Below are 16,014 nucleotides of genomic sequence, written 5' to 3' on the forward strand. Positions count from 1 at the left end.
TGCTTAAATGTTGGTGTTATGCAAAGCTTTGCCACTTTATTTCAGGACATATGATGCAAGACCATAAACCACAGACCTTTTCTTCCTATATGTCATAGAAATCATGAATACACTACCTGGTCTGCTGCAGGTGGTATTCTGAAGCAAGATGTAACAGAGAAGGTTAGTTACTTCTAAGTTTCAGGCTATTAAAAATCCACTATAAGCAGTTATCAGGTTGCTCATGGCTTCAAAGACCTTGTGTCTTTTATTCTCTGCTAATTTGATGGCCATAGTGTTTCTTTGTATTGGAAAGCTACCACCAATGACAGAGTTTATATTTTAAATTTTAACATGTTGTGGCCAATCCAAGTTCATAATATTCTTATCAAATTTATCTAAACAGCAGACAACCTTACAAATAATGAATAGTCCATAGATTTAAAGGCCATTTTATCAGAAATACATATCTGCTCCAGATAGTACCCACTTTGGCTTCCAGAACAGCCTGAGTCCTCAATTGATGTAGTTAACAAAGTGGAAAAAACACTACTCAAGGACTTTGCCCCATTCTAACTTGATGGCATCAGACAGTTCCTGCCAATTTTTTGACATCACACTGCACTTCATCCCAAAAGGATTGAGATCTGCCAACTGTGCTGGCCACTGGACTAAACGGAAGTCACTTTTATGCTTTGAAAACATGCTGCGTTATCCTGCATGAAATTGTATTTAAAAAAGGATTGACTGGGGCTATAAAAGATTGACATGGTCATCAACAATGCTTAGGCACACTGTTGGATTAAAACAATGCTCAAATGGTATGAAGACTCTGAAAGTATGACAAGAAAACATTCCCCCACATCATTATTCTATCAAAACCACCTTGTGCCACTGACCCAAGGCAGGCTAGATCCATGGATCCAAGCTATTTTTTGTCAAATTATTAAACATTCATCTCCATCTAGCAGTAGGAATTGAGATTTTTCAGACCAGATAATTTTCAGCAATCTTCTGGAGTCCACTATTGGCTGACAGGAGAGGAACCATGGTATTGGATTAGTGTAGCCCAGCTTGCTTTAGTTGTTTGAGGTGTTGTGGGTTCAGGGATGCTTTTCTCCATACAACTGTTGTAAAAAGCTGTTATTTGAATACCTGTGACCCTTCTCTTACCCTGAATGAGAGCCATTCTACTTTGATATTTCTCATTAATAAGTTTTTAATATTTTTGTATTATTATTTAATCACACAATTTTCTGTTAATGGTACTGTATATTGCAAAGAGATCACATGAGGGCACCTCTTTCTGAGATGCTGGAACTACTATATCTGACTGTATAAATTTATACAACAGTCAAAGTCACTTAGATTATGTTTCTTTTTCTTTCAAATTTCTGGTCAAATAATAACTAGACATCTTTCTCTTGTCTTCATTATATATACTATATATATGTATACAGTATTTTTACCAACAAGACCAAGTTTACCTATCTTAGAAAACCTGTTTCATTGCATTTTTTCTAACGTGGTTGAGAAAAGCTATAAACTGTATTAATAAAAAAGATTACTTTGAATACAATAAATAATTTCCTTTTTGAGATACATATTACCCAAGTCTTTCAAGTGTCTAAAATTAATAATCACTTTCATTACATTTGAAGTGAATATTGATAGTTTCGATTATTAATGCATACATATAAGGCGCAATACTAGCAAAGACCCAAACTGCACAAGCAAATTATAATTTATTTGCTAATATAGTAAAATTTAAGGTAGATACCCACCACCCAGATTGGTCGTGAAGAATGATCAGTTTTCAAAAACATCTGCTGCCGGAAATCCTTGGCACCATATTCATCAACTTTCGTCCCTGACTCATCTACTTGTTTCCCTGCTGCTGCAGGTATAGCTTGTGTTTCATTGCCCAAAGTATCATCCTCATCATCGTCATCATCAGCCTGAGCACGCTTCCTGAATTTTCTTTTCTCTTTAATAATGAATTAAAATGATTAGTTACAAAACTGTTCGGATCAGTCAGCCCTATAAGTGTAACTATATATAATAATAACAACAGATATAAAACTTGAAGCACAATAAAAAGTCCAACAATAAAAATATATATATATGTATATATTTATATACATATACATATACATACACACACACATATATACAGTCTTTGGGGTGCGAGCAACTGTTGCTGGGGGTGCCAGAATCCATGAAGGAAAAAAAATGAAAAACATTATTTGTACAAAATCTTAATTTATTTATCCATTCCTATATAATTAAATGGGCAGGCTATTTCATATCAGTGCAATACGCTGCTTGTTAAAACAGATGACTCCCGCTATTACGTGCAAGTCTGCGTGGATATTATGAACTATCGTTTCTGTTCAAGTTCTATTTCAATTTTAAATAGAAGGAATTTTTATTTAGTCGACAGAATATTATTCCGGAATAAATCAACTCAAACCTTAAATAACATAATATTTTGCTCTCCATAAAAATATATCCTGTCTAAATTATAAAAGTTAGAAATAAAGTAAATGTTAAAAGAACATTTAAATTTCTTTACTCTTATGTAATTTTATATAAAAAATAAACTTAAATTTTAAATATCCCAAAAGATTTTGCTCTCCATAAAAATATATCCTGTCAAAATTATACAAATTCAAATATGAACATGGTGCATAACAAAACCTGGAAATATAAATAAAATGTGTTCTTTTCAGCAATAACAAATCAAATCATTCAGTTGTCTTTGCTCTTATGTCATTTTATCAGATTTGGACGCGTGGCATCTTTTTTTGGCAATAAGTTCGTTTATGTTTGGTGTGAGGTTCTGTGTTGTGGAGATTCTCAGGATGGACTGCAGGTGCTCATCAGGCGACTCCTGTGTGCTGTTTTGTTAGTCTTCATGACTGAGAAGAGCTTCTCACACAGATATGTGGTACCAAACATGCACAAGGTTCAAGCCGCATGTAGACGGAGCTGGAGCATTTGTGCGGGAATGGAGTGAATAAACTGTGCAGGCCGTGCAGTATCGTACTTTGCCTTCAGTGTGCCATTACACTGCAGCTCAATCATCTGCACAGGTGCAGTTTCCACATCGACGGCAAATGGGTTGCGAAACAACTCAAAATTCTTTTTTTGTTCTTCAAAGTCACCAAAGCGCCGTGAACTCAGTGCGCAGTGCGCCAGTTTATCAGCAAAGTGCGTATTTGGGAACACCGTTGTGCCGACTTGGTTCGACATTACTTGGCAACAGGGAAAGTGGGGCAAGTTGCACTGGTGCATTTGTGTCTCCCATAAAAGTAGCTTCAGTGATTTTGTACGGGTAAAAACATCTGCTGAAAGTGTCAGATTCTTCTTTAACTCTTCTGCTTTCTGTATCTTGTGCATTGCATTCAGGTCTTTCAGGTTATCTTGATGTTTTGTCTCATAGTGCCGTCTTAGATTAAATTCTGTAATTACAGCCACATTAGCTCCACAAATGAGACACACGGGTTTACCAGCAATGTCAGTAGACATATACTCAACCTCTCATCGGTTTTTAAAGGCTCTATGTTCAGAATCACCTTTTCTCTTCGGCATCGTGTAGGCTAGCTTCGCAATAACTTGCAGCATCATAAGCTAGACTTGATTAACGCGGTAAGTGTTCGGCAAGGCAGCTGAAGCGCTGCATTATGGGATCTGTAGTTTATTGTGTTACCAGCGCTTCATATCCCCGGGCCATTAATAACAATAATACAGTATATAAAATGATCTTGCGGGCCGGATTTAATTACACGCCGGGCCGGATGTGGCCCGTGGGCCTTGAGTTTGACACATATGGACTAAATAGAACTTGAAAAGAAATATTTTTTCGAATGTGATCGCGCAATTCAGATCGAGTTGACACACACTACAGTACATCGAGTCCACGTGCTATTGTGGTTTTGCCTGTGTGCCTCAATAAGTTACCCTCCCCTCGTTCTTACTTTTTTACCGTTCATCTAATGAATGCACTGAGTATGGCTTTACCAAAACAATCATTGATCGCGAATAAAGTATCCATTATTCATAAAGCTTCAATTGGTGATCTGTCTTTCTGCGTTAACCGCATATTTTTTCATACGTCTCAAACCAAGGGGATGCGAGGCTAAAATGAATCGAGAAGCGCGTGTACATACTTAGTGCATCCCCTCTCGGGAATCGAGCCTCGGACGCCGGCGCTAGAGGCGAAGGCTCTACTATTGCGCCACGGTGTGTGGTTTGTCTATTTGAGTGTAGCAGTGTAATTCGTTTTTTGTTCAGCACTCTTTGGAACTGTTGCTTTTTGTCTGCGCACTGTGTCAGTTCACGTGAGCCGCTGAATATGGTTTTATATGTCACTCGCTCGCTTCTAATTGTTTCGCTGCCTTCTTAATTATATAATGCAGGTTTTCTTCAGCGCTTTTTGTAGCTCTTCCTGGTTTTCTAATTAATGCGTGATTATGTGAGAGGCGTGATGATGTCACACGAAACTCTGCCCCCCACGGCTTTCAAGCTCAACTCCATTACAGTAAATGGAGAAAAATAGCTTCTAGTTATGACCATTATGCGTAGAATTTCAAAATGAAACCCGCCCAACTTTTGTAAGGAAGCTGTAAGGAATGAACCTGCCAAATTTCAGCCTTCTACCTACACGGGACATTGGAGAATTAGTGATGAGTCAGTGAGTCAGTCAGTCAGTGAGTCAGTGAGGGCTTTGCCTTTTATTAGTATAGATACAAGCGAGAGAGAGAGCATGGCCAGACCATTACCTCCCCTGGGATACTAGAAGGCAAACCCTCTGGGCTGCAGCAGTGCCTCAGACTCCTGCAGGGCATCATGGGAGTTAGAGTTTGGTGCAGCCCTGTTGGGAGTCTCCCCTTGACAGTGTCATTCCGATGGAGGAGGGGGCAGTGGACAGCTGGGATGCCCTCCACGAAGCAGGTAAGAGTGGGGAGGGTGTGTGCCGTAGTCCCGGGGAGGCAGGGACAGCGAACCTCCTACCTATTCTCCGAGGACACCCGAAGGGGCCTGATCTGGAAGCACTCAGTACCAAATGCTCTTGGCCGGTGGATGTGAACGAGGAAAGCCCGAGTCCGCCGCCAACCGAATATATTAACCTGCTGTTGGCTGTATGTGAGCTGGAGAATATCCTCCAGCCCGTATAGTCTTTCTTGCAGGCACTGGCTCTGGTGAGGCAGAGAATCGAGTGGCTGGAGAGGATGGCTGAGGCACCTCTGAATGAAGAGCAAGAGTGGCAGAGGAGGCGCGATGCTGGACTCTACAGCCTACGCAATGTAGCGGTACAGGTGAGTGTTTCCTGTACCATAAATAAACAAGGAGATCTAAGCGAATTGCATCCTGATGTAACACCTGAGGGAATTCGAGTAAGCTAGAGCTTCAACAGAAGATACAGGTGTGATGATCAATCGCGCGGATACGGCACAGGTGCGTGCAAGGCACCGGCTTGAAAGTGTCAGCATCCAGAGCACCCTGCCTCAAATGCCTGTGGCAATCTTACTCAAGAGCAAAGGGGTGCAGACAGCACGGGGTCTCTTCTGCTCCCATAGAGAGACCCAGACTGTCGTTCCACCCAAGAGCAAGAGAAGGAGCCAGAAAAGGAAAACCGGGTCTCCTAACAGCACAGAACGAAAGCCAGTCTGCTCGGGTGCAGCAGAGAGCCTCTCTGCGTGGAGGCAGAGAGAAATGCCCACCTTGGCTGGGTGCAAGGTGAAGCAGTGCTTCCCGTCCTGTTTACAGGGCACGGGAGCAAGATGGGGGCAACGCTGTTGTAACTATTGGAATTCGTGGCCATGTCTGGAGGTGCTGTCCATTTAACACAACAACAGATACCGGCAGATGCCGTCAGGGCACCACCTCCCCATATGTTTCTTGTTTTGTTGCAGTGAGGAGCCGTTGAACAAACCCTCCACCCCCTGTTCTGGAGAAAGACTGCCCCCATGGGACGGGCCAATTGCCCCTCTCTCAGCTGAGGCTTATGGGGTGAAGTGTAGAGTGCAGCTGGGGTTCTTGTCCGGCGGGATGCCTCCACGCTGGGAGGACCGGGGGAGCAAGCGTGGCCAGAGCCTTATCTCCCCAAGGACGCTAGAGAGCAACCCCCCTAGGTTCAAGTGGTGCCTTGGACTCCCGCAGGGCTTCATGGGAGTTGGAGTTTGGTGCATCCCTGTTGGGATCCGCAGGCGCCGCCAAGGGGAGCTGCAGCCAGAATTGTTGTGTCCTTATGGGCAGTTCTTCTGCCACACCCGGAAGTGCTGCCGGAAATCCATAATCAAACACCTGGGGCCTCATGTATAAACGGTGCATATGCACAAAAATGCTGTGTACAAATGTTTCCATACTCAAATTGTGATGTATAAAACCTAAACTTGGCGTAAAGCCATGCACATTTTCACGGCTGCTCCAGCCCTGGCGTATGCAAGTTCTCCGCCCGGTATTGCAAACTGCCGCCACCCAGTGACAAAGCAGTGCTACTGTTCCTGTGTGGTTACCCTTTCTTTTTTAGATCCACATTCCTCACGCAGCTTTACCATATACACTAAAACTAAATACATAGTGTTTATTAGTTTAAGGTATCTGATTGTAATTAATCTGTAACAATATAATGGTCCAGGGAATAGCCAAAGTATTCTAAATACCATAGCTGCTTTAGAGTTGTTACTCTCACTGCACCTTCTTCTTCTTCTTTCAGCTGCTCCCGTGAGGGGTTGCCACAGCGGATCCATACTACTCTCACTGCACCACTCTGAGTATTTAAACGCACTCAATCAGTCCATCAAGTGCTCCTTGTAGAACTGTTTGAACTTATTAGTACAATCACCTCACTGTAAACTTGTGATACAGTTATAATATTGCACAACCTGAGCCACTTTATAAAGCGCATACTTACATACGATGACCATATCATTTTCAAGATGAAATGCAGCAAAATATGTTTATTATATTATACAAATAAAATGTTAACATCATTTAAACAATCTATATTGTTAATAATTAAACATGTGAGGACATAGTGCAGCAGCGCTAGCAAGGAGCTGGCACTCCATTCATGGATTGTTCCTGCCTCGCGCTGTATTCTTCTAAACATATACTATGAAGATATTTCAATGTTCCTTAAAAGTTTAGAAGAATCTGCATTCTAAGCTTACAGATGACTTAACATCTATTACAGAGCTGATTGTGTGGTGATTGGGTATTTGGAGAAAGAAAAGGACAGGAATTGGAGGTTAGCACATTTGAAAGAGACAGTACTGCTGCAATAAATTATTTCATCGAAGGTCGCGCACAGCAAAGCAAGCATCTTGCGTGAGGCAGGAACAATCATTGCACCACCGTATTCCCATGTTTAATAACATGCTTTAACTCCTATCTTCATGAAAATTATATCATGTATACATCTCAGTATTTTAATTATTCAGAGAGCTGTAATATTACGAATGTAATAGAGTCTGTGTCCTGTCGAAGGAAGAGAAAGCCGGAAGCACGTAATGATTCACACACAGAGCACATAGAGGATCAAATACAAAACAAAGCATTTAATGTGCTACTTTACTTACGATGGGATTTGAGAAACTAGTAAATTAAACGATGTTAAGATGAAGTTTATGATGTTCTACTTTAATGACAAAATAAAATACATGATTAAAGTGGAAATTTCGAGATTAAAGTTGACATTTCATGCTTTTTCCCCCACTGTGTGCCTTTTTTTTTTCTCTGTACCCTAATAAGCTTAAATATGACACTCAGATGGTGGGCTACGACTCGCCTTTTCATGGCGACTTTGATATTTGACAACTTCTTTTTTATTTCAGTCACTGTGCTACTTTGGGAACTTGAGCTTTTGAGTTTCTCCGACACTGTATGTCACTCGATCAACTTGCTTTTGTTGTTTATATCACTTTTTAAACCAACAAATAGTAAGTTTTTCTTTGCCTCCACTTGGTATTCGCTGAAATTCTTCTGTTTTCCCCTGTGCTTTTGCCATTGTCTTATCACAGAAGGCTGAGCTTAATAGCTATTTATATTGATTTGCATATTCAAAGAGGTGTCATTTTTGGGAGGAGTTGGGGCGGGACAGTGTTACTTTTCACACTGACCGGGATTTTTGGAGCGGAAGAACGTGGAAGTTGGCGTTCGCACAGATTTATGCATCTGGATTTTTTTGAGCGTATGAACATTTCCGCTTTTGTGCTTACACCATGTTATAGTGTGAATTCTATGCACGGCATTATGCATGAGGCCCCTGGAGCACTTCCGGGTGCCTTATAAAAGGAGCCAGTAGCCACTACTCAGGAAGCCAGAGTCGGAAGGAGGAAGACAGCACGTGACCAGAGGAGTAGAGGAAAAGGAAAAGAGTGAAGGAAGAGAATATTGTGTTTGTGCTGTGACTCTGTTATACTTGTGGGAAACGGGGAAGGTGCTTCCCACAAGGAAAAAAGAACATAAAAATCAGTGTGTGCCTTGAACTTGTGTCCCACGCTTGTCTGTGTTGGGTTAAACTGGCGGTGCCATCCTGGTGGTCCGTCCGTCCGTCCATCCATCCATCTACATACACACTAGGGTGCTGTGCCCCCTACTCGCTTCGTTCGCCCACCACACAACACCCACCCCTGAGGATGCGCTTCATGCTAGCCACTTCGCATCTCTACTGCTCACATTGTGAAGAGGATGGGGCTGAACACACACTAAGAACGGATCAGCTGCTGGCTTGCTGCAAGCTGCTACCAAGCTGTGTGATCTGCATGTCGCACTGCGTGTCGATCATTTAAAAGCCTGTATAGCACCTGTCCTTTTGTCTCACTTTCTTTTCTTGTGGGATGTTAACGTGTCTCTGAGAAATTGTAAGTAGGGCATGACTGCAAGAAGTCTAGCGGGACTTTAAAGTGTCTCTTCAAGATTTTATATATATAGAAGAAAATTAAACCTTTTTAATATGACCAAGCTGTGCGCTGAGCTTACTCTTGAGCATGCAACGTAAAGTTGGCCATTTGAACAGTAATCTTGTTTCAAATCTCACAGCTTGGATTGCTGCTGTCATAATCGGATTGAGTTTCATGATTTGTTTCAATTACGACAGTATTTGTAGGACTTGTGTTGAAGAGACATTCGGCATCTGTCAAGCGTTGTAAGTATACAACCGGTTTCATCGATAACTTCACATCCAGCTTTTGAGAGTTTAAACATTCATAAACAAAGTGTCCACTACTGAAATCGTCATCTGTCGATCCAAGATGTTTAAGAGGCATTGGTGGTTGTCAAAAGGTGTAAAATATTTGGCCATTTTGGTACACTTGAAAGCAACAACCGAACAATTCATCGGCAGCCATCAACTCACATGCAGATGCATAGGTGAAGGGCTTAAGCATTTCACTCTTCTAGTGCTCCTGTGTAGAATAATTATCTCCTGTACCGTCATCAGTCCACACCTTGAACCTGTCCCAGTCATTCAATACATAAGACACAATGTTCCTCCGGATATCAAGAGTGAGACTAATATGGCCGTGCAATATGTAACACAGAGAATGGAAAATATAGGTGCTATCTCCGGGCATGGAAACCACTCGGTAAGTGACAGTTCTTTGACCGATGGTGATCTCCTCGATAAGACATGTTAATGCGAGTACGGTTGGAATGATAAAGGAAATGGGTACTTGAACAATGTAAAGTAAGTCTAAAATACCTACACAATAACTATAATCGTAATAAATGAACATAAAATAACTAATACTGTAGTTATCAGCAGGGAGACATGAATCCTGTGGCGAAGCAAGGAAGGGAATGTAGAGACTAGAGCGGCGGACAGCCTTATATAGACAGGCAGCCAACAACGTGGGAGGCGTTGGGCTGGGGTCCCAACGCCGCCTCACATGGTGAGCGAGCTGCAGGCTATGGACGTATATACGTACGTAAGTAGGATTCAGTTAGCGTTGGGAACCCACGTACCAAATTTCTTGAAGATGGGCCCATAAGTAACAAAGACCGTTGAAAAGTTCAATATGGTGGCCGACAGTGGCATCATACCGCCTAAATAAGTACCAAATTTCAGCCTTCTACCTAAACGGGAAGTAGGAGAATTAGTGACATTGGAAAGTTCAATATGGCGGCCGACAGTGGCATTATACCACCGAAATAAGTACGTACATTGGTTTCGGTTAGTGCAGGGAAGCCGCCTACCAAATTTCGTGATGATGGGGCCAAGAATAAGAAAGTTCAACATGGCGGACGTTGTTGACCGTTATGACCGTTACGCGTAGAATTTCGAAATGAAACCTGCTTAACTTTTGTAAGTAAGCTGTAAGGAATGAGCCTGCCAAATTTCAGCCTTCTACCTACACGGGAAGTTGGAGAATTAGTAACATTGGAAAGTTCAATATGGCGGCTGACAGTGGCGTCATACCACCGAAATAAGTACGTACATCGGTTTTGGTTAGCGCAGGGAAGCCACCTACCAAATTTCGTGAAGATGGGGTCAGCCTTCTACCTACACGGGAAGTTGGAAAATTAGTGACGTTGGAAAGTTCAATATGGCAGCCGATACCATCGAAATAAGTACGTACATCGGTTTCGGTTAGCGCAAGAAAGCCGCCTACCAAATTTCATGAAGATGGGGCCATAAATAAGAAAGTTCAACATGGCGGACGTTGTAGACCATTATCGACCGTTATGACCGTTATGTGTAGAATTTCGAAATGAAACCTGTTTAACTTTTGTAAGTAAGCTTTAAGGAATAAGCCTGCCAAATTTCAGCCTTCTACCTACACGGGAAGTTGGAGAATTAGTGATGAGTGAGTCAGTCAGTGAGGGCTTTGCCTTTTATTAGTATAGAGATTATATATATATATATATATATATATATATATATATATATATATATATATATATATATATATATATACACACACACACACACACATACAGTGGTACCTTGGTATACATCCTTAATCCGTTCCAGATCGTTTGACTTATACCAAACAGGACGTATACCAAACGAATTTTTCCCATAAGAAATAATGGGGAAATGATTACTCCATTCCCATGAAAAAAAAATCCTATTTTTATTGGCATATTACATGTATACATTGATGGGGTTTTATAAAATAATTTAAACACTGCTTAATACTAAAATACATAAATACAAAAGCAATTAGATGAAATAAATGAAAATGTAACCTCACTTTACTTTTTAATAATGTCTTTGTTTTGACAATCGCAGATACCGTCGTTCTCGGCACACGGTATGCAGCAGCCAAGTCCCGGATACACATGCCACCTTCATACTTTTCAACAATCAATTCAAATTTACACAAACAAACACAAAATCATGTGAAAATTCTCAGAGAGTTATAGTGCGTACTGATGCTCGTGAGCAGTCGTGGGTTTGTCTCGAAAGAGTTAAACAAGGGTAGCATTTGGGTTGTTCACTGAATGCTAGCAGCTGGTGCACTGACGCTCGTGGGCAATCATGGCTTTGTCTCAAGAGAGGTTAACAAGGGTAGCACACGGGTTGTTCACTGAATGCTAGCAACTGGTGTACTGACGCTCGTGGGCAGTCGTGGCTTTGTTTCGAGGTAAAAAATGGTAGCGTGCGGTGTTCTAGCACGTGAGTCGTATTCCAAACAAAGGTCGTATACCAAGCAAAATTTTTCACATCCAAACAGGACGTATACCAAGTTGGAATTATTCCAAAGCAGACGTATACCAAGGTACTACTGTGTATATATATATATATATATATATATATATATATATATATATACACACACAGAGAAAGAGAGAGAGATAGAGAGACACATAGTTATTTTCACAGGAATTGTTACATATGCATAACAGACCTAACTATTTTACAATACAGTGAGTAATTAACCATAGTAAAAACAGTAAAATGTATTAATTTGAAAGAAAATTATGTTTCATGTTGCATTACATGTTTTCGTTCAGTTTGGCATTTAAAAAATCTCTTGGCAATAGTCTTGTCTCTTCTCAAGATTTTCTTTTATAATAGAGAGATACAGATATATATATATATATATACTGTATATATATATACTGTATATATATATATATATATACTGTATGTGTATATATATAAATAAAACACCTCCATTTTTCCAGTTTTATTTCAAACGTAATCAGTTGAAACACAGTGAATGACCCAAAATGGTGAAAAGGTAAGCCAGTAAACTGCCAGAGGTTTAAATTTAAAGTTTAGGTTAGCAAAAACTACAAAAAGGAAATATCAGAATATTAAAAATGAGCCTTCTTCAGGGAAGAACTAATATAGATTACAACCTACAGATTTTCTATGGCAATTCAAGTAAATTGTCTTAAAGCAGAGTCGGAACAGACTGTGTTACTACACCCTCTGAAGAACTACTTGGACAATATTAAACTGCAATAGATAGATAGATAGATAGATAGATAGATAGATAGATAGATAGATAGATAGATAGATAGATAGATAGATAGATCGATCGATCCCAAGGGGAAATTCACATACTCCAGCAGCAGCATCTATCTATACAGGTGCCGGTCATAAAATTAGAATATCATGACAAAGTTGATTTATTTCAGTCATTCCATTCAAAAAGTGAAACTTGTATATTAGATTCATTCATTACAAACAGACTGATGTATTTCAAATGTTTATTTCTTTTAATTTTGATGATTATAACTGACAACTAATGAAAGTCCCAAATTCAGTATCTCAGAAAATTAGAATATTGTGAAAAGGTTCAATATTTAAGACACCTGGTGCCACACACTAATCAGCTAATTAACTCAAAACACCTGCAAAAGCCTTTAAATGGTCTCTCAGTCTTGTTCTGTAGGCTACACAATCATGGGGAAGACTACTGACTTGACAGTTATTCAAAAGACGACCATTGACACCTTGCACAAGGAGGGCAAGACACAAAAGGCCATGTCATCTGCTGGTGTTGGTCCATTGTGTTTTCTGAGGTCCAAGGTCAACGCAGCCGTCTACCAGGAAGTTCTAGAGCACTTCATGCTTCCTGCTGCTGACGAACTTTATGGAGATGCAGATTTCATTTTCCAACAGGACCTGGCACCTGCACACAAAGTTTAAGGACCATGGTATCCCTGTTCTTGATTGGCCAGCAAACTCGCCTGACCTTAACACCATAGAACATCTATGGGGTATTGTGAAGAGGAAGATGCAATACACCAGACCCAACAATTCAGGAGAGCTGAAGGCTACTATCAGAGCAACATGGGCTCTCATAACACCTGAGCAGTGCCACAGACTGATCGACTCCATGCCACGTCACATTGCTGCAGTAATCCAGGCCAAAGGAGCCCCAACTAAATATTGAGTGCTGCACATGCTCATACTTTTCATGTTCATACCTTTCAGTTGGCCAACATTTCTAAAAATCCTTTTTTTGCATTGGTCTTAATTTATATTCTAATTTTCCGAGATACTGAATTTGGGACTTTTATTAGTTGTCAGTTATAATCATCAAAATTAAAAGAAATAAACATTTGAAATACATCAGTCTGTGTGTAATGAATGAATCCAATATACAAGTTTTACTTTTTGAATGGAATTACTGAAATAAATCAACTTTGTCATGATATTCTAATTTTATGACCGGCACCTGTATATATCATTGACTAAGGGCACGCAAGACACTGAGCGCAAGCAAGACACTGAGCGCAAGCAAGACACTGAGCGCAAGCAAGACAGAGCCCCGCCCGCCAACTCTAACCCTCCTACCACGTCATGGGATATGCAGGACAGAGCCATGCATGTCAACTGTAACCGTCGTCCCGAGTCCAGCGTCGCTCTCGAGGCACGCAACAACTCACCAAACACAGCCCCAGTTGCTTTCGTCTGTGCAAAAGTTAACATGCACCTCTGAGCCACGTTGACTTTACACAGTACTCAAGACAGAGAGCCACGATTGCCAACTCACAGAGCCCCGCCCGCCAACTCGAACTAAGGGCAAGTAAGACAGAGAGCCCCGTCCACCAACTCTAAGACCATGAGAAACACACGCATTTATTGTATACATGGATATAAATAATTGCATGTAAATGATTCGCCAAAATGTGTTGTATGTAAACGATACTGTTTAAAACGTTATTGTTTTTTCATCAGAAAACCCAGTTTCCATGTCTACCTGTATTAGTTTAAATGGCACTTTTACCACTCGCAATAGGGCGGACGCGCAGACTTATCGTGTCGACTGGGCAACACAGTGAATGCGGCGTCTAACTATACATGTCTGTGTTTTCCGTAGCAGGAAGGTACTCTCTCGACCATTGGCATTGGTTTCGCTCCTTGCTATTTTCGTTATACTGCGACGGTGGTTTCCTAAGCCTTTGTTATACTGAATTCCTTTCTCTATGCTACGACGGGCTTCGGCTAGTACTGATAAAAACAATATTAGTTAAATAAAAATGCAGTGCAAGTTAAAAAAAAAATGCAAGGTGGAGAGTGAGGCAGGTATAACAGACAATAACATTGTATAATGTTAACGTTTACTCCCATGGGTGGAATTAAAGAGTCGCATAGTGTGGGGGAGGAACGATCTCCACAGTCTTTCAGTGGAGCAAGACAGTGACAGCTGTCTGTCGCTGACGCTGCTCCTCTGTCTGGAGATGATACTGTTCAGTGTATGCAGTGGATTCTCCAAGATTGACAGGAGCCTGCTCAGCGCCCATCGCTCCGCCACAGATGTCAAACTCTCCAGCTCCCTGCCTACAATAGAGCCTGCCTTCCTAACCAGTTTGTCCGGCCTCATTGTGACTTTACCAACATATATTTCAGAAGTTAGTTCCAGCAACCTACAGTAAAAAAAAAAACTTACAGCAAATCTAAAACTAGGCTTAGCAATTAAAAGCGGCATTCTATTGTGTTATGTCGAAACAGCTCTTGTTCCCTCCACACAGGATGCTTTTCAGCTGCCCACGTACTACACTTTCTTGTAGCTACAATTTCTATAATTGTATTTAATTAGTAAACTACTTTTTCGAAACTCCAAAATGAGTCGATACAAAGTAACTATTAAAAATACAAGTCAACCTTGCTGAAGTCAGAGCCAAAACATGTCACCCGATGTCAGCTGCAATGAATTCCTGTCGACTAGGTTCTCTGAAATCACCAAATCTCAACTAAAGAGATCATCTGTGAAATGCAAAGAGCCGATCGGCTGTAAGATGAGGTGGAACAGATACATATGAGAAGGGATTAATCTCCATTTATCTGTGCAAAATGTGGCTCACAATCACACTGCAATGGGGTTTAAGGTGTGCGACAGCTCGTTGAGTGCGTAACTCCGACAAAAACAGGCACTTCTCGGGGTTGTTCCTCTCGTTATAAATTTCAGTGAGTCACTGGGGGCCGGGGTCGTGATCTAAAACCTCTCGAGTGAGAACCCTCCATGCATGCTTATTTTTGTTTGCTTGTACAGTTCTGGCTGTACAGTACATGACTTTCGTTTTTCTGAGACTTTTCCTCAGCTTACTTCCATTTGTCAGCTGACGTTCTTACATGATGCACACAATAAATATCCCAACACCACGAGAAATAAACCATTTGATAACTAAGCTTAGCAATTTTCACAACAAAACAAAAACACTTTCTTACCCTTGTCGCCTTTATCCTTTTTGCCCATGATGGTACCACCTAACGTGCAAAATCGTTCTAAGCCAAAAGCGCATTGCCGAACAAAGTTACCAATGACTAGAAAAGGCAAAGAATTACTTCCGGTTTCAACTGTGCCTCAATGTATCAAAATAAAAGAACCTTTATCCTTTCTAGCTTACTCTATCAACGTAAAAGTCCTTTAACGCTTTAACAACTGACTTAAAAAATTAGATATGCTTCAATCGTTGAAGAATCCACAAATCAATAACAAATAATAAAAGTGAGATATGTATTGTTGTCTAGTTAAATGAAAATTACTTTACTACTTTACTATATCCCAAATAAATTAAACTTACTTCTCATTGCATCCAACTATAAACTTTATTGTGAAAACT

At 40.7% G+C, this 16,014-nt stretch overlaps 1 protein-coding gene across 1 annotated transcript in view; it reads right to left on the bottom strand.

Annotated features, from left to right (window-relative positions):
• Nucleotides 1-15,727, bottom strand: part of ercc3 (excision repair cross-complementation group 3) — an 88,635-nt gene extending 72,908 nt beyond the window's left edge. Inside the window, exons 1-2 of the mRNA XM_039756521.1 lie at nt 15,620-15,727; nt 1,764-1,966 (exon numbers count right to left, since the gene is read on the bottom strand). Of these exons, the coding sequence (XP_039612455.1) occupies nt 1,764-1,966; nt 15,620-15,647 (231 nt within the window). The 5' untranslated portion in view covers nt 15,648-15,727. The remainder of the gene's footprint in view (nt 1-1,763; nt 1,967-15,619) is intronic.
• Nucleotides 15,728-16,014: the final 287 nt, after the last annotated feature.

Source organism: Polypterus senegalus, chromosome 6 (genome assembly GCF_016835505.1).
Source record: "Polypterus senegalus isolate Bchr_013 chromosome 6, ASM1683550v1, whole genome shotgun sequence".
In the NCBI taxonomy this organism is placed as follows: Eukaryota; Metazoa; Chordata; class Cladistia; order Polypteriformes; family Polypteridae; genus Polypterus; species Polypterus senegalus.